We start from the raw sequence: 17365 nt of genomic DNA, 5'->3' as shown, positions 1-17365 counted from the left end.
AGAGGCAACAAAGAGACCAAAGATAACCCTGAAGGAGCTGCAAAGCTCCACAGAGGAGATTGGAGTATCTGTCCATAGGACCACTTTAAGCGTACACTCCACAGAGCTGGCCTTTACGGAAGAGTGGCCAGAAAAAAGCCATTACTTAAAGAATAAAATAAGCAAACACGTTTGGTGTTCGCCAAAAGGCATGTGGGAGACTCCCCAAACTAAAATTGAGCTTTTTGGCTATCAAGGAAAACGCTATGTCTGGTGCAAACCCAACAACTCTCATCACCCCGAGAACACCATCCCCACAGTGAAGCATGGTGGTGGCAGCATCATGCTGTGGAGATGTTTTTCCATCGGCTGGGACTGGGAAACTGGTCAGAATTGAAGGAATGATGGATGGTGCTAAATACAGGGAAATTCTTGAGGGAAACCTGTTGCAGTCTTCCAGAGATTTGAGACTGGGACGGAGGTTCACCTTCCAGCAGGACAATGACCCTAAGCATACTGCTAAAGCAACACACGAGTCGTTTAAGGGGAAACATTTAAATGTCTTGGAATGGCCTAGTCAAAGCCCAGACCTCAATCCAATTGAGAATCTGTGGTATGACTTAAAGATTGCTGTACACCAGCGGAACCCATCCAACCTGAAGGAGCTGGAGCAGTTTTGCCTTGAAGAATGGGCAATAATCCCAGTGGCTAGATGTGCCAAGTTTATAGAGACATACCCGAAGGGACTTGCAGCTGTAACTGCTGCAAAAGGTGGCTCTATAAAGTATTGACTCAAGTTTTCTGTTTTTTGTCTTATTTCTTGTTTGTTTCACCCCAAAAAATATTTTGCATCTTCAAAGTGGTAGGCATGTTGTGTAAATCAAATGATACAAACCTTTAAGAAATCCATTTTAATTCTAGGTTGTAAGGCAACAAAATAGGAAAAATGCCAGGGGGGTGAATACTTTCACAAGCCACTGTATAGGCAATGCGCAGCACTTCGTTCAATTTATCGAATCAGTTATTGTTTTCTTGCTCAAACCGCGAGCAACACCTGTCAAACTCAGACATTTCTCTCAAAACACAGGGATTTCGATTCGCAGGGGTCTATTATTATCAGAGGAGTTTGGAGTTTACAAAAAAACAGTAGGTTATACTGGCTGGAATTGTTACTCTCCTGCCATGTAAAAATTACTGACATGGCAGATTCGGACGGGACAAAAATGTATTGGTGTTTTGTGCACATAATTACATTACCCAACCTCTATTCCCATCCGAATAGGGCTTTTGCTGCACCCTATTACCGGACAGTGATCAAGATGGGACAAGACCAGAGCCTGAACAACTAGTACAGTTGATTTTTGTGCCAAAAACGCAGAACATCTTTTTATAACTGACATACCCCTCCCCATCTTCACAACAACTTTGTCAATATGACTTGATCATGATAATTGACCATCCAATGTTATACCTAGGAGTTTAGCTTCCTCAACATGCTCAATGGTCACACCTTTTATGTAACAACTCCAGTTGAGGTTTAGGTCTTAGAGAAAGTTTTGAACCAAATACAATGCTTTTAGTTTTAGATGTATTTAAGACCAGTTTATTACTAATCACCCATTCTGATACTGACTGTAATTCCTTATTTAGAATTTCAGAGAGCTCACTGGCTTTGCGTGCTGACATGTAGAGTGTGGAATCACCCGCGTACATAGTCATTCTTGCTTCGTGTAAGACCAGTGGCAAATCATTTGTAAAAAAAAATATGAGAAAAGTAACGGCCTAAGGCAACTGCCCTGAGAGACACCGCACTGTACATTTCTGATATCAGTCCCATTTCCTTTCATGGTGTATATTATAATAGTATTGTAACAATTTACTAAAGCCTACTGAACATTACCTTTGTCTATCAGGTCCATCACCACATCCCTGGCGTGGACGTCGATGGTGACCAGAGCCCCTAGCGTGGTGCGAGTCTGCTTGGGCAGCTTGCCTCTCACCAGCTCCACTATGTCCTTCAGCTGGCTCTGCAACTGCTGGTAGTAATTCTTCAGACCCTAGAGAGAAATGCATTACTAAGTGTGTTGACTATCATACAAATCTCCTCAACTAAGTGGCAGTGTTTCCCCTAGGATTTTTTTCAGCAGTGATGGCAAGGGTAGCGGGGGTGGGTGGGGGTGTGGGGGTTGCATCGCTACTAGCGTTAGCGCAGTGACATGCTAGCTGTTTCCATAGACTTCCAGTCATTGAGCCAACGACTATCCATTTAAAAGCGCGTCTCGGCAGAAATATATATATATTGGGCCACCGCTGCTAAATGAATATAGAGGAAACACTGAAGTGGCCGTTTGAATTTCATGAGCATATGACATAGCTATATTTGGTATTTGTCATCATGGTAGAGATGACAGTGAGATGACAGTTATGTGTGTCCTGGTGCCCCTACCTGAACTCCTCCTCCGATGGCCTCATGGACCTCCAGGGTCCAGAAGATCTGAGAGGTGCAGAGCACTACCTGGCCGGGCCACTCCCTGACCCACTGACTCCTAGGGGTCTCACCGTAGGCCTACACACAGGAGGGAGGATGCAATCTCTCTTGGTAAGAACATCTTACGGATCATACAGTTTGGCATCATATTCTATTCTATCATACTGTATGGTAATAGTAGAATATCCAATTACACTATACGCTTTTGTCCTGTGTCCCATCATACCATACTTTATATTCATATGGTAGTGGTGGAGTAATCTCACCACTCTGGAGCGGGCCACCACGTCCCTGACGGAGCGCAGCATGATGTCCTCCACCTGCACCAGCCACTTCTCCACGGCTCCCCGCGCCTCCGAAGTGGAGATCAGCTGGATGAGCTGCACACGCTCCGCCTCACTGCTGTACATGGCCTGGAGGGATGGGTGGATGGATAGATAAATGGATGAAAAACCTCACTGCTTTTGTAGTAAATTAAGTTGACATGATCTGCTTCCACTGATCGATCTACTTGCCTGGATGTCCAGGTTAGGGAGGAAGTCCAGCTTGGCGATGCCCTCAAAGCACTTCTTCAGATGGGGCTGCACGCGCAACGGGTCCTTGGTCTCCGACAGAATCTCCAGCATCTCATCGTTGGACAGGAAGAAAAAGCTGGAGGTGGAGGAATGGGAGGGAGGTGGAGGAATGGGAGAGAGGGAAAGGAATTAAATCTGAATTCTTGCACAACTAGAGCCAAACATTTCAAAATACTGTACATTTCATTACCGAGGAAAGAAGAGACGTTTCTTCTCCAGGTATGCGTTCAGTCCCTTCATGATTTTATCCAGAAGGTTGTTGGAATCTTGGAGTCGTTCAAGCAGGCCGGGCAACGAAGTCGCTGACAATATCTGCAAAAATTAAAAATAGCTAAGTACATTCAAAGACATCCCTGATAAAGACTCCTTTATCCTCCCCATACTCGCACCTGTGAGGCCTAAAAGCTCCTACCTTGGGGTCCTTGACGCAGTGCCTCATGACCTCCTTCCAGTGCTTGTCGACAGTCTGGAAGAGCCGCCCCTCCTCAGGCATCTGCTGCATGATGTCCTCGGAGGAGAAGATGGGCTCCAGGTAGAGCCACTGGGCCTGCACCTTCAGCCACTCGTCTATGGTCTCCTGGATACGGATCAGACGCTCCTCCCACACCTCACACACAAAGAGGATCAGAGTAGGATCAAATCGCCCCTGGATGCTGTTCTAGGGTCAGCTTTGCGTTTTCTCCAATAATGGTAAAAGGTTAGGATTTGGGGGAGAGCACCTACAGGAAGCATTTATCAAGGGTGAGAAAGAGAGAGGAAGGACAATAAGTTTTGCTTTGACATAAAGCCCACCTTGATCTCACTCTCGAAGGGCTTGATGAAGGTTGAGCCCCTCATAGTCTGGGTCTTGACGATCTGGTCGTCCAGCATGGTCTGGATCTCGTCCACGGCGGTGAGGATGGACACCCCAGACTCCCTGTAGGGGTGGTGGTGGAAGGAGACTCCATCCCAAACCTCCACCATGGTCTGCATGGCCTTCTCCAGAGAAAACTCCTATAGGAGGAATTAAGATATTCATCATCCCTTTAAATAGGCTTTTCACACTAGAGCTTTTCAGTTCAGAGCATCCTTAGCTGTGGGCTATGCCATGTCACACAAGTCTATCTCATGAAATGATCCCCATTTCTCACCTTACTGGCAGCAGCACTGATGGTTTCAAACTGCTCGAGGTACGGGGCGAGGTTCTGCTTGAGCACTTTCCGCAGGGTGGTGCCAGAGTCAGGCGTGAGGTCGTAGTCCACAATGTCAGACATCTGAACCCAGTGGCGAGCCCTGATACCTGGGTTACACAGAATGGACACCGTGGGGATGTGCTCCTGTGAACAAAAACACATTAGCAGTAGAAGTTAAGTCATTAGGTCATACATCTACAGTATATTTATGGTCTTATAGCAGTGGTATTCAAACTTTTTCAGCGGGGACCCAGTTTTTGTTCATTTCATTGCATTTGTGTCCCTTATCAAAATGAAAAGAAACCAATAAACAAATTTACTCAACAAAATTGTATTTTTCAAATTATCGTTCTCAAAAACTTTTGTATATTGTCCCATACAATAGTCTGTAATCTTCATTTTTGTTCCTAGAAAATGTAGTTTTAATTCTGGCGACCCCACCGCAGTGACCCTGATTTTGAATACCACTGGTCTATAATCTAAACATCCATCATAACCCCACATACATCCCACCAACACTAAACAAAAGTTATCTCACATGGTAATTGTTTCCATGTGGTTACCTTGAAGTCCTTGACTTGCTCCATGACTGTGGAGCAGATGAGTGCAGTGGGGCGCTCCTGCTTCCCTGGGTCCTCCTCCCCGGGCCTCCTCTTCACCCCTCCTCCCACCATCTGCTCTGCCTTCTTCTGCTTCTGCTGGAAGAACTTGAGCATCTTGTAAATCTCCCTAAAGAACTCGTCCACCTCCACCTCCATGCTCTCTCCATTCAGGTCCAAGAAGGAGCCGTCCATCCACCTGAACATGTCAGACAGGGACATGAAGCAACCATACATTGTTTTAAGACCTACGTCATATTACATGACATGGAGAGGGTGACAACAACCTAAACCGCCCACAGACCTCTTCTCTGTGCGTTGCCACTTCAGCACCAGGCCAAAGAGCTTCTGGTAGGGCTCGATGCTCTCCTTGATGACTTCCACCACGGGATAAGATGACAGGTCCCATTTGTACAGAGTCTCCTCTTTGTTGATGAAGTCGATGGCCTCCTCGGCATCCTGAAGCCTCTTCTGGACTGTCCTCACGTCAGTCACATACTGATCAAAAGGTAAAGATCAGTCAAAATGTGCTGATATGTTTCTCAACTTGACAGACACTTTCCAGAGAGATTGTGCTGTTACCTGCTGCATCATGTCAAGCTCAGAGCACTCTGCAAACTCCTCCATTCTGCGTCCTAGCTTGTCTAGCTCCAGCATCAGCCTCTCTCTACGGCACAGCAGCTCCTGCTCTCCTCTCTGCTTGGCCTTCAACATCACCTGGGGAAGGACGCAGCACAAAATTATTGCTGTATGAAGAAAGAACAATGTTAGTGGAAGGGCTTAATTACCCCCTTCACTGACATGCAAAACATTTTGGGTTTGTCCAGAATGAAGGAGTATGTTACCTCATCATTGAGATCGAACACGGGGTATATCTTCTGTGGCCAGATGAGGACTGTTGAGTTCAACTCAAGGTCTTCTGGGTCAAAGATGTGGACGTCCAACAGGTAGTTCAGTCTGTGGTGGGTCTCCTGCGAGAAGATAAAAAGGTACAGAGGCTCATGATGAGTCACATACAGTTACACATTAGTTACTTCAAGTACATTATGCACTACATGAGTATTAAGACAGGATTAGGCCCTTGTTCATCAGCTACTTACCATTATTTTGGCATTGAGCTCCTCAATGCCCTTTGTCTTGGCATGACCAATGTAACCTATCATGTCAGTCATGTCCTCCGTGGTCTCAGGAACTTTCAGGGCTTTCTCCTTGATGGTCTCAAACTCGTGGCAGATCCTTGGAGGAGGCACAGAGGAGTAAGATTTGCACTGAATATGACAGTTATTTACTGTATTTATAGGGGAAGTTATCAGAAAATGGTGGATCAATCTGTGATCTTACTGCAGACTGTGCTCTCTGTGGTTGGTGATTAGTTTATCCAGGAGGATCTGAGCAAAGGTCTTAGCCGTCTTGGCCAGCCCCTGTTTCAGCTCCTCACAGTCCAGACACACCATGGCAAAGTGGGCTATCGCCGGCAGACTGACAATCTCCTTAGACAGGACACGGAACTCTTCCACTTGCTGTGGAACAAGACACAGACATACATATTACATTCATACAATATATGTAGCTATCCAACCTGACCTCTGTCTTGCTCTCCCTTACCTCAGTATACTCATCAAAAGAGTGTTCCTCCTCAACAAACTTGTCCACTATAGCTTGTGCTGTCCCATTGACCAGCCAATCGTAGTTGTCAACTGTAAAGAAGCAAAGGGGGTTTAGGACAGATTAACCTTCACTATATTAACTTTCATTCAACCCAGTAGTTGGGCTATTCAGTTCTCTTTAATTGCTAGACGCTAGAATGATAGTTTCTCACCATAGTTCTGGAAGTGTCTATCAGGCTCCTCCAGGTTCTTACGTACGGCAGACCTTATGGTGGTCTGGGCACATAGCAGGACATGGTCCGCCAGTCTGGCATCAATTACAGAGCTGTTGGCCTCGGCCAGCCAAGACTGGACAGTCTGGACTTTCTGTGAAGCCACATCAGAGATAAGAGTGATTTGTCACCAACAAGATGCAAAGCTAAACATGGACTATGATCAAATATGTATTTATTCACACTGATTATGAAGCATAGTCATTTGTGTGACTAAGAATATCCCGACACACTCGTGAGATTCATACCTGCATGGTGTTGGTGATCAGGTTCAGCATTTCTAAAACAGCTTCCTCAAGGTCCTGGAAGCTGGGGTAGAATTCCATCTTCTCATCATCAAAAGTCAAATCCATGCGAAAGAGAGGCAACCGGTAAACATTGCGCGGATCGAATAAGCTGACAAACTCTTCCATGCTTCTCTCCACTAAGGATCTTAACTGTGGAAAAACGCATTCAAAAACAGAACATCAAGATAAGCTGGACTTGCTCCTAAAAACACCAGTACTGATCAAAACCTCACCTTCTCACCTGGTTGGAGATAAGTGTGGAGACACAGTTGTAGAAAGAGTCCAGTTTCTCGGCTCTGACCTCCTGCAGCGTCTCCTTGCTGGTCAGCAGGTGGATGACCTTGGGGAACCAGGTGTTCATGATGCGCTCCTCGATCCTCTCACACTCCACTGCCAATTTGTGCTTCAGGCTCTCACAGGCTACAGGCCCCGTGGACCTTACCACAACACAAAATAAAAATACATAATAAAAACATATGTGAAGACAGAACTTGAAGAAAAACAGGTGTTTATTCTTATACTTGTGGTGCTGTGATTGAACAATTTTACCTGCAGTCAGTAAGATCAACCAATAGCAGATGTGAAAATGTCCCATAGCCGATGTCCAGGATTATCCTCATCACTGGATGAAGAATGTGTAGATTCTCCTTTATCTCCTTGCGACTCCTCACAAAACTGTCATGCCATGGTCTGGAGAAATCCAGAGCTCTGCAAATAAATATTAAGTATAATTGACAAAATATGATTAATCAAACATCCAATCAATTAATGGCACATTATTTGCCACAATATGCCAATCTGTCTCTGTGGTGGATTGATTAGTTATGAATATGCTGGTTGTGTATTGTTGAGACACTCACTTTGCTGATGGAGTTCTATGTCTTGACAGAACCGCCCCTTTCATCTGTGGTTTCTTGAGCACAGTATTCACTAAAGGGGACAGATTGTAAATACTGATGTGAGACACAATCTATGACATTAATAATATAATGCTGCTATTCAACGCAATATGGGCTACACAACTCTATGGCATCACCTGTGGCTATGTATCTGTAAAAGAATATTGGCAGACACTTTGCAGCCTGCCAAATGAATGTCTATGTAAACATGTTTTTTTATGGGCTAGTGATGTTGCAATTGCAAAGAAATGTTTTCTATGTCAAAGCCTTTTTTCATCTTCATCCATATGACTTAGCTCACTGATACAGACCGAGTGTATTCTAGAAATGACCAAAATGCTTTTAAATCAGCACTCTTAGAAAGCAATGAAATAAAATGGTAGCAACTGATAAACAAACCAGAAAGTAACAAACTGCGCACCTACTGCTTTTTTAAACTTTTGGGCATAACCCCAGGGCCGGCTCTAGCCTTTTGGGAGCTCTAAGCGAGATTTGGTTGGGGGGCCCCCTTAGTGGCGAGAAAAATTTAAGTTTTAAAGTGAATGTCCTGCAATTATACACATTTTGTCATGGGGCATAGATAAGATGTTGCAGTTTTAATGCACGTTTTCTACAGTTCTACACATTTTGCCATGCGGCAGAGACATTTTTGCCATTTTAAAGCTAATTTCCTGCAATTCTACACATTTTTCCATGGGGTGGAGATACATTTTTGCAGTTATAAAGCTAATTTCCTGCAATTCTACAAATTTTTCCATGGGGTGGAGAGAGCTTTAAAACTGCAAAAATGCATCTCCACCCCATGGAAAAATGTGTACAATTGTGTTATGACTTATGCCATGATAATGATATCTGAGTGAGAGTGACTAACAAAATCAATGGAGGCCCCCTGGAGGTCAGTGCCCCTGGGCAAAAGTTTAGATAATTTACCAATCTAAAAATTGTTAACTGACATGGCTAATTGAGTGACTGTCAGTGACTGGCTGCTGATGCACAACCACATTTTGAACTTGCACCTTGTGTATTCTACTATTCTAACTCTCAACAGTACGTTGAGACCCCGACTGAGTTCCATGAAATATCGAAGCTCTTTTGCAAAATGTAGATGTGGAGTGTGGCCCCTCTCGCTATTGAGACTGGTCGATACACAAACACTCGTTACAAATGTGTACAGTATACAAATGTGTACAGTATGTACTTTTTGTAACAACGGTTCCATTGAAACAGAAGCTCATGTCTTGCTTGACTGTGGGCTATACAGCGACATTAGGGATGATCGTTTTCATCAGCTGTCCAGCCAAAATTATAATTTTAACGGTCTAGATGAAAATAATAAATTGTGTGAACTTTTATCAGGTAACAATGTAAATGCCTGCACCAAAGCCTGCTACCTTATCCTCCGAGACATTTCTTTATAAGTGCCTAACTGTCCCTTTATTCTACTGTATTTTTTTATTTTATTTTTTTATGCATAAATGTGTATAGATGATGTAATGTAATATAGATTATGTCTGTACCATGTTTGACTATGATTGTCTTTTAGTGTCTCAAAACTCAATTTGAGTGGTCCACAATGTGGTAAAAAAAAAAATTATTATATCATTGTGGAGTGACACTTAAATAAAACATTCTAAACTCTAGACACACAGAGATAGACATGAATACACACACCTGTGTGTTTGATCATCCCGCTGAGGAAGTTTTCGCTGACCTCCATACATAGCTCCTGCAGCAGCTCGTCTCTCCCCTTACCCACACGCAGCTGGGGGGGAACGCGGGTCAGCATGGCATCTAGCCACTGCTGCTGGATGGGCACCATAGGACTGCCCTCCACACACTGCTTCAGGAACATGTAGTTCAACTGCAGGTGTGGCCACAATGGAGCGACAGTTCGGAAATAGGAAAATAGGTTGATCATTTTGTTTTTGAACACAAATAACCAGGAACATAGTATTTTGTTGGCATCTCACAAAAAACTAAAGACCCAATTTTCAGAGAACAGAAGTCAGCCAACTTACTCTACGCTTTCGATCTTCACTGCTCATCTGTGAAATAAAGAGGTGACAACTTTGAGAAATTCTGACATGCGCATTACCTGCAGCAAAACTCAAAATGTATGCAGTAAATTGACATGCAGTAGCATAACAGGTGTCTGTAAGAGATCCGCCTGAGAAACTCAATAAGAAAGCATTATTTCTCACAGTAGGGGGGAACTCTGGCTCAGGGGACATGGGAGCCACTGGTCTTAAATCCTTGGCATTCTTGTATGTCTGCATTGCACTAGCAACCCTACAAGAGTAAAGAGCACAATATGAATACTACAGCAACAAAAACTATTTGTATTTGACTCATTGTAATTGAAACAGGGGATGACTATCATGTGTATTGTCATCTTAAATATCTCAGTACTATAACAGTAAAGTGACCTTATGGCTTGACTTATTTAATAACAAAAAGTTAAAGGGACATACATGATCTTATGCAACTGCTGTTGCTGCTGTTTACTTCTCCTGTGCCTCAGCAGCTTCCTCTGCATGGTCATCTCGTCCTCTGAAGCCCCCTCCTGCAAAGGTGTGTTTGGGATGGGTGGGAGGACAGAGTACTTGTTCAGGCCATCTCCATTGGGGGGCTTGAACACCCCTGCGGAGGTAGGCATCTCAGGTACTACTGAAGGAAGACACTAACAACATTGCAAATTCTTTAGAGCCTGTTGAACCATCAGTTAACATCGCATTTCAGTTTTAAACACTGCCAATGCATTGCTTCTGCCATAATTGTTTTATTTAAACAAATTGCTAAAGTAATTTCTTACGTTAATAAGCACTTGCTTTGCTTGCTAATGCTAGCTGTGTAACTTGGAAGTTTAAGTTGTTGGTGTGGCTAGCTAGTAATGCTAGTTTGAAGTATTGATGAGTTAATAATAGCTAACTATAATCGCGAGTTGATTTCAAATTAAATGTAAAAATGGCAACATTTGCATGTAATGTGCATAACTTACCCCTGCTCTCTTTTGCTAATACTTGTTTGCAACTCCTGCCTATGTAGAATTCACAGTTGCTTGAAAGTGGAGGAGGAAAAACAATCCCGTTGCCATAGCAACAGTCAACAAATGTGAATACCACTACTTCACATTTTATTCATTTAGCAGACGCTCTTATCCAGAGCGACTAACAGTTAGTGAGTGCATACATTTTTTTTCATACTACTTGATGCCCAGCACACTGCTGCTGCTGATTGCAGAATGCACATTTTCTCAGTGTGTAGCATTATCATGCATTGCAATTTATGCATGTGGGGACATTTAGGTACATAAAATAATAGTTTGCAACAATACCAATATGCCACCATGTGTTTGTTTTTTCTGACAGTTTTCTTTTTGCATTTTGATGTGTGTATTTTTGTAATTCTGGGCTCATTAGTAAGTGACCTTAGTCTCAATATGAATTCCTGATAAAATAAAGGTTAAATAAAAAATAAAAATGTAATCAAGCAACTGGTGGTCAGCTCCTGAGTGGCGCAGTGGTCTAAGGCACTCCATCGCAGTGCTAACTGTGCCACTAGAGATCCTGGTTCGAATCCAGGCTCTGTCGCAGCCGGCCGCGACCGGGAGACTCATGGGCGGCGCACAATTGGCCCAGCGTCGTCCAGGGTAGGGGAGGGAATGGCCTTCAGGTATGTAGCGCAGTTGATAGAGCATGGCGTTTGCAACGCCAGGGTTGTGGGTTCGATTCCCACGGGGGGCCAGTATAAAAAAGAATATAAAAAAGAATAATAATAATAAAATAAATGTATTCACCAACTGTAAGTCGCTCTGGATAAGAGCGTCTGCTAAATGACTAAAATGTAAATGGTGTCTATCCAGTTCAGCTTCCTTTATACTTTTGTCTACTTCATTTAATGCAAACCTATAAACCCTATAGAAAATATTAAAAAGTCTAAGGCATGTCACACTTTTTAGAATTCATATCCTCATAAACACCTACAAAATGGACAGACACATCAAAAGTCATTTTCCACTTTTTATTGTTTGAGTGTATACATTCTATGATCGAGGTCTTTCTTTCTTGCCTTTGTAAAGGGCCAGTAGTGAGACATTAGCTACTTTGACCACCTTGAAGCGGACACCAGGAATATCACCAACGGCATGCCCCTTCCGACCAAATCCTGCCACCAACACCTCATCGTTTTCCTGTTGAGAGAGGAGGATGAGGATTTGAAAACAGTGGTTATGATAAAAAGCCTAACAATTATGTGTAGGTAGTCCAAAGATGACAGAGTCCAAAGATCAGATGACAAATTCATAATAAAACAAAAGTATATATGGATCATCTTGAGAAAATAAAATTGCCATTTGATGAGTAACTTGAAATAGAGAGCTGTGGTGAGTAATGGAAAAGTATTTGCAGGTAGATGTCTTACCTCAATGAAGTTCAAACAGCCGTCATTGGGGACGAAAGCTGTGATCTTTTTGCCATTTTTGATGAGTTGCACCCTGACACACTTCCTGATGGCAGAGTTGGGCTGCTTAGCTTCAACACCCCTAGGGAGAAGGAGAGATGGTTTTGAGCTATCTAATTGTGGAAGCCAAAACATACAGTATGATGTAACCGGCTACATTACAGTGTTGTCTTACACTTTCTCAAGCACGATGCCTTTAGCGTGAGATGCCCCTCCGAATGGGTTAGCCTTTAGGGCAGTGCCCAGGTGGGCCTTCTTATACTGCTTGTCATGCCATCTCTGCTCCCTGCGATGGTTACGCAGTTTCCTGGCTGTACGCAGACCCCGGCACTTGCCTGGGGAAAGAGGAGCCAAAATGGACAGTATGAAGTACTAGGCCAATGTACTGCCCTAGACTGACTTTGATAGCTAATAATATTATCAATGCATGCTTCTTCTACAGGTCATTTGTGCGCCAATGTGGGAATTGGCTATGTTGAACCGCAGTGGTAGGTAGTGACTAGAATGGCCATGGATTCCATGGCTATGTGGCTAGAAGAAAACAATCGGTTTGATAATATAATAATAATAATAATAATAATAATAATATGCCATTTAGCAGACGCTTTTCTCCAAAGCGACTTAGTCATGCGTGCATACATTTTTACGTATGGGTGGTCCCGGCGACCGAACCCACTACCCTGACGTTACAAGCGCCATGCTCTACCAATTGAGCTACAAAGATACAAAAATAGCAGCTGCTGGTATCAATACACCACAAGTATACAATTGAACCATATTTCTTCAGTCATGCACAATAATAAGGCCGGGAATATCTAGTGGTCTGTGAATGTAAGGACTGCATCATTATCTGGCGTGCTCACGGCATCGCAGAGGCAAGGAGGGAAAGCAGCTGCCTAGAAGAGGCCAGATAAGCCAAGGAACACCCTACAACAATTATGTATCCTTCATGGACACTGAAAGGGAGTTTTGGTAATGTAGCTGACGTTAGCTAGCTGACATCTCTAACCCACTAGCTATCCATTTTCATATCATACATTTATTTCTCACATGTGGCAGCTGGCTACATGTGCTGGTGCTGCCGACTTTCGTATAGTATAATACACGACAATCATCTCTACATTGTGTGATAAAATATCATATTGTGACTACTGTCAGACAGCTTTTGTGTGTTAGCTCAATCAAATAAACGAATTATTCTAATGTGAATATTGGACTCACCCATTGCTTCAAGGTCTGAGTACTGAAAAAAAGCCGAACGCACGATTCTTACCACATGACCCAAGCGTCATCGCAGTTTGTAACCAATCATTTTGGGGGAATCAATGAAATCCCACGTTCATGGCCTTCATGACGAAGTCTCGTAAGCTTTCCTGGTATCTTGATTGCTACGGCTGAATAGTTGCAGCAAAATATCAGGTACAGTATTTAAAATAATATATTTGCTTTTCCAAAATACAGTTGACTCGTACGAATAGATATTCGCGTTACTAAACTGACCTTGTAGTTATTTCTGTCTGGTACAAATGTATTGAGGTTAAATAGATGGCGTTGTTTTTGCTTGACAGCGGCCGAGTTTCAGGCTTCAATGTTGTGGTTTTCATCGAAGGCCGCAGTAAAATTATTGAGCTTCCGGCTTATACCAAATGACACTCACTTAGCTATCCCCTAGGTTATTTACGAATACTTGATTGACGTAAAGATGACGTCCATGGCAATCTCATACAACAATTTAACAGCATGGTCGTTATTCTGTTTGTTTTTTAACCATGCTTTCATGTGCTATATGATAAGGCATGTTGAACCTATAATATTACACTGTACTGTACAGCTGACACACCCACTACTTCAATCCATAGTAGTTAACTGCAGTGTTCAACATTCAGCCTTAGTTTTAGCCAAATTACAATGAACATAGCAATGATTGGGGGGAAACGACATGTTTTTTGTAGAACAATTCATGATGAGTTATGGTGAAAAGCCTGAGGACATAACGAGAGAAGAGTGGATGGAGAAACTCAACAATGTCCACATTCAGAGGGCCGACATGAACAGGCTCATCATGAACTACCTGGTGACAGGTACAGTAGACCACACACACAGACATACCATTAAATACCTGGTAACAGGTACACATTGGTTTGCCTGATCTAAATATCTTTGGTTTGAACAGAGGGGTTTAAGGAGGCAGCTGAGAAGTTCCGTATGGAGTCTGGGATTGAGCCCAGTGTGGACCTGGATTCTCTGGACGAGAGGATAAAGATCCGGGAGATGATCCTGAAGGGACAGATACAGGAGGCCATCGCACTCATCAACAGCATGCACCCAGAACTGCTCGACACAAACCGCTACCTGTACTTTCACCTACAGGTAAAAAGCAGATTGCCTCTTCCTTTATAATTCTTCTGTCAGTCTTATTTTGTGTGCTGTTTCCTTCATTCATTGCCATCTGTTCCTCTCCCTATCCTTTTTGTCTCCTTACCCCCTCCACCGTTTTTTGTCCATCTTCCTTTTCCTCCCATGACCGTCCCTGCATACTGCTCTTCCCCTCTGCAGCAGCAGCACCTGATTGAGCTGATCCGTCTGAGGGAGACTGAGGCAGCACTAGAGTTTGCTCAGTCCCAGCTGGCAGAGCAGGGGGAGGAGAGCAGAGAGTGTCTGACAGAGATGGAGAGAACCCTGGCCCTGCTGGCCTTTGACAACCCTGAGGAGTCGCCCTTCGGAGACCTCCTCAACACGATGCAGAGGCAGAAGGTGTGTTTATTCTCACTTATCATAATCCAGAAATAGATAATAACATGCATATTGCTCTGTAATTGCACGTTTCTACTACTATTTCAGTATTTTGTCAGTACATGAACTTTGGTTTTGACTAGATGGGATAGTGCTTTTGTCAGATGTGACTTTTCGTAGTAGCTTATGAGAATTTACGTGGCAGGTTAGGATAATTCATTTAGCAGATTAGGAGAATTAAGTTAAATTTAGGAAAAGGGTTAGTTAGGGTTAGCTAAAATCCACAAAAATGCAACTTTTGACGTTACTTTGACAAAAGCTGTATCCCTTCTAACCATACATTTTGACCTTTACATGACGCTGATTTAATATAACTCCTGTCCACTGTGTGCTTCCTGAAGGTGTGGAGTGAAGTGAACCAGTCTGTGCTGGACTACGAAAACAGAGAGTCGACGCCCAAACTGGCCAAGCTCCTCAAACTGCTCCTGTGGGCTCAGAACGAACTCGACCAAAAGAAAGTCAAGTACCCCAAAATGACAGACCTCAGCAAGGGCACGATCGAGGACCCAAAGTGAGAGCACACCAGGCTGTGTATGCTGGTGGAAAATAAATGGACTCCCCTCCTACCTATTTATACTCTGACAGAGACTGACTGAAACAATCTTTTTTCTTTCTTTGTGTGGGTTGCTTTTTGGGAGACTTTGATAATGTGGACTGTGGAACTGGATAGTTTGTATTTTAAAGTGACTTGCTGCCTGAAACTTCAATATCCAAAATATAAACCCTTGTATTTTAATGAAGTAAAATTATAAGACTTTTGTTTCATGTCTGCAATAGTTGTGTATGAACATTTCCTTTTAGCATATTTCACAGTTACACTTTTTGTTTTCTGTCTACTGGCAGGGAAAGTTAGCCGTCTTTGCAAATGGATGGTGTGTTAAAGCCTAAATTAGGCTCTTGGGACTATAATGTGTCAACCTATAAACAGAAATGAATGAGGGTGTGGTGTTGGGGTAGAACGATTGGTTCCCATTGCTGTGGTCCGCTGTCACAATTACAGTATATTTTGTTTTTCTGAACAAAAAACATGCACATTTCAGTTTCTCATGAATGCTAGGGTAGGGGCCAAAGCTGGGTACTGACTGTGAATGCTTCTAAGCTGACAATGCCCTGTAATGTTGTCAGGGTTTTACTGCAACCTTAGTTTTCATCCTGTTATCTTGAAACAACAAGACAATAATGTGAATACATACAGAGACATAAATTCAGTTCAAGTTGACAGTTTTGCAACTGGATTATTTACATGTATGGAATAAAATACTATTTTGGAACACGATATGCCTAGGTTGTTCTTCATTATATTTGCACCTCCCTCTGCAACTGGATCCTGGACTTCCTGACGGGCCGCCCCCAGGTGGTAAGAGTAGGTAACAACACCACGCTGATCCTCAACACGGGGTCCCCTCAGGGGTGCGTGCTCAGTCCCCTCCTGTACTCCCTGTTGATCCATGACTGCATGGCCAGGCACGACTCCAACGCCATTAAGTTTGCCAACGACACACAGTGGTAGGCCTGAACACCGACAATGATGAGACAGCCTATAGGGAGGAGGTCAGAGACCTGGCCGTGTGGTGCCAGGATAACAACCTCTCCCTCAACACGATCAAGACAAAGGAGATGATTGTGGACTACAGGAAAAGAAGGACCAAGCACGCCCCCATTCTCATCGACAGGGCTGTAGTGGAGCAGGTTGAGAGCTTCAAGTTCCTTGGTGTCCACATCACCAACAAACTACCATGGTCCAAACACACCAAGACAGTCGTGAAGAGGGCACGACCAATCCTATTCCAAGTCTAGGTCCAAAAGGATCTTAACAGCTTCTACCCCCAAGCCATAAGATTCCTGAACAGCTAATGAAATGGCTACCCTTACTATTTGCGTTATCGTCGTCGCGTCCGTCCGTCCCCCCTCCCCCTCCCCTCCCGCTACTATCTGTTTATTATGCATATTTGTACATATTACCTAAATTACCTCGACTAACCGGTGCCTCGCACATTGACTCTGTACGGGTACCCTCGCTACTGTTATTTTTACTGTTATTTCACTGCTTTTATTTTCTACTTATCTATTGTTTACTTAACACTTATTTTTCTTAAAACTGCATTGTTGGTTAAGGGCTTGTAAATAAGCATTTCACTGTTGTATTCGGCGCATGTGACAAATAAGATTTGATTAGATATTGTGTTATTCAGTCTTGTCAGTATGCTATTTAACCGATAGCTTACTTTCTCAGAGG

At 43.3% G+C, this 17365-nt stretch overlaps 3 protein-coding genes across 4 annotated transcripts in view; 1 reads left to right on the top strand and 2 right to left on the bottom strand.

The window, feature by feature from the left end:
- Positions 1-10534, bottom strand: part of dnah12 (dynein, axonemal, heavy chain 12) — a gene marked incomplete at both ends in the record, with an annotated part of 41300 nt that extends 30766 nt beyond the window's left edge. The window contains 24 exons of the mRNA XM_084186699.1: positions 1880-2036; positions 2426-2545; positions 2734-2880; positions 2983-3118; positions 3233-3354; positions 3455-3649; positions 3835-4035; positions 4173-4358; positions 4778-5012; positions 5118-5311; positions 5396-5530; positions 5659-5784; positions 5914-6049; positions 6155-6333; positions 6419-6510; positions 6633-6786; positions 6941-7129; positions 7221-7416; positions 7529-7687; positions 7840-7909; positions 9550-9739; positions 9897-9923; positions 10080-10167; positions 10350-10534. Coding sequence (XP_084042825.1) covers positions 1880-2036; positions 2426-2545; positions 2734-2880; positions 2983-3118; positions 3233-3354; positions 3455-3649; positions 3835-4035; positions 4173-4358; positions 4778-5012; positions 5118-5311; positions 5396-5530; positions 5659-5784; positions 5914-6049; positions 6155-6333; positions 6419-6510; positions 6633-6786; positions 6941-7129; positions 7221-7416; positions 7529-7687; positions 7840-7909; positions 9550-9739; positions 9897-9923; positions 10080-10167; positions 10350-10534 — 3619 coding nt within the window. The remainder of the gene's footprint in view (positions 1-1879; positions 2037-2425; positions 2546-2733; positions 2881-2982; positions 3119-3232; positions 3355-3454; positions 3650-3834; positions 4036-4172; positions 4359-4777; positions 5013-5117; positions 5312-5395; positions 5531-5658; positions 5785-5913; positions 6050-6154; positions 6334-6418; positions 6511-6632; positions 6787-6940; positions 7130-7220; positions 7417-7528; positions 7688-7839; positions 7910-9549; positions 9740-9896; positions 9924-10079; positions 10168-10349) is intronic.
- A 1350-nt stretch (positions 10535-11884) lies between these two features.
- Positions 11885-13622, bottom strand: LOC311150413 (small ribosomal subunit protein uS12). The gene is made up of 4 exons (XM_084187883.1): positions 13558-13622; positions 12512-12671; positions 12298-12418; positions 11885-12067 (listed from the first exon to the last, which is right to left on the bottom strand). The coding sequence occupies exons 1-4, from the start codon at positions 13559-13561 to the stop codon at positions 11921-11923; spliced, it is 432 nt and encodes a 143-aa protein (XP_084044009.1). The 5' UTR covers positions 13562-13622; the 3' UTR covers positions 11885-11920.
- Positions 13623-13658: 36 nt separating this feature from the next.
- On the top strand, positions 13659-16405 carry LOC311150412 (glucose-induced degradation protein 8-B homolog; the record flags this gene model as incomplete). Of its 2 annotated transcripts, XM_084187882.1 has the most annotated exons (5): positions 13659-13755; positions 14289-14417; positions 14510-14706; positions 14893-15090; positions 15471-16405. In XM_084187882.1, 4 exons carry the CDS (start codon positions 14297-14299, stop codon positions 15642-15644), a joined length of 690 nt encoding a protein of 229 aa, XP_084044008.1. In that variant the 3' UTR covers positions 15645-16405. The 2 variants fall into 2 exon arrangements, with proteins under 2 accessions (XP_084044008.1, XP_084044007.1); XM_084187881.1 differs by lacking the exon at positions 13659-13755 and having other exon boundaries at positions 14276-14417.
- Between the last annotated feature and the right edge of the window lie 960 nt (positions 16406-17365).

This window comes from Coregonus lavaretus, assembly GCF_964263955.1.
Source record: "Coregonus lavaretus genome assembly, chromosome: 22".
NCBI lineage: Eukaryota > Metazoa > Chordata > Actinopteri > Salmoniformes > Salmonidae > Coregonus > Coregonus lavaretus.
Note: the sequence above shows the minus strand (reverse complement) of the source record. Positions and strands in the feature narration are given on the sequence as shown.

Bases quoted from the DNA above. Each gene is read 5' to 3' on its own strand.
- LOC311150413 (XM_084187883.1), bottom strand. The intron at 12,419-12,511 runs GTAAGACAACAC...CCTTCTCCCTAG, and splicing joins GGCATCGTGCTTGAGAAAGT to GGGTGTTGAAGCTAAGCAGC. The intron at 12,068-12,297 runs GTAAGACATCTA...CTCTCTCAACAG, and splicing joins GCTGTTTGAACTTCATTGAG to GAAAACGATGAGGTGTTGGT.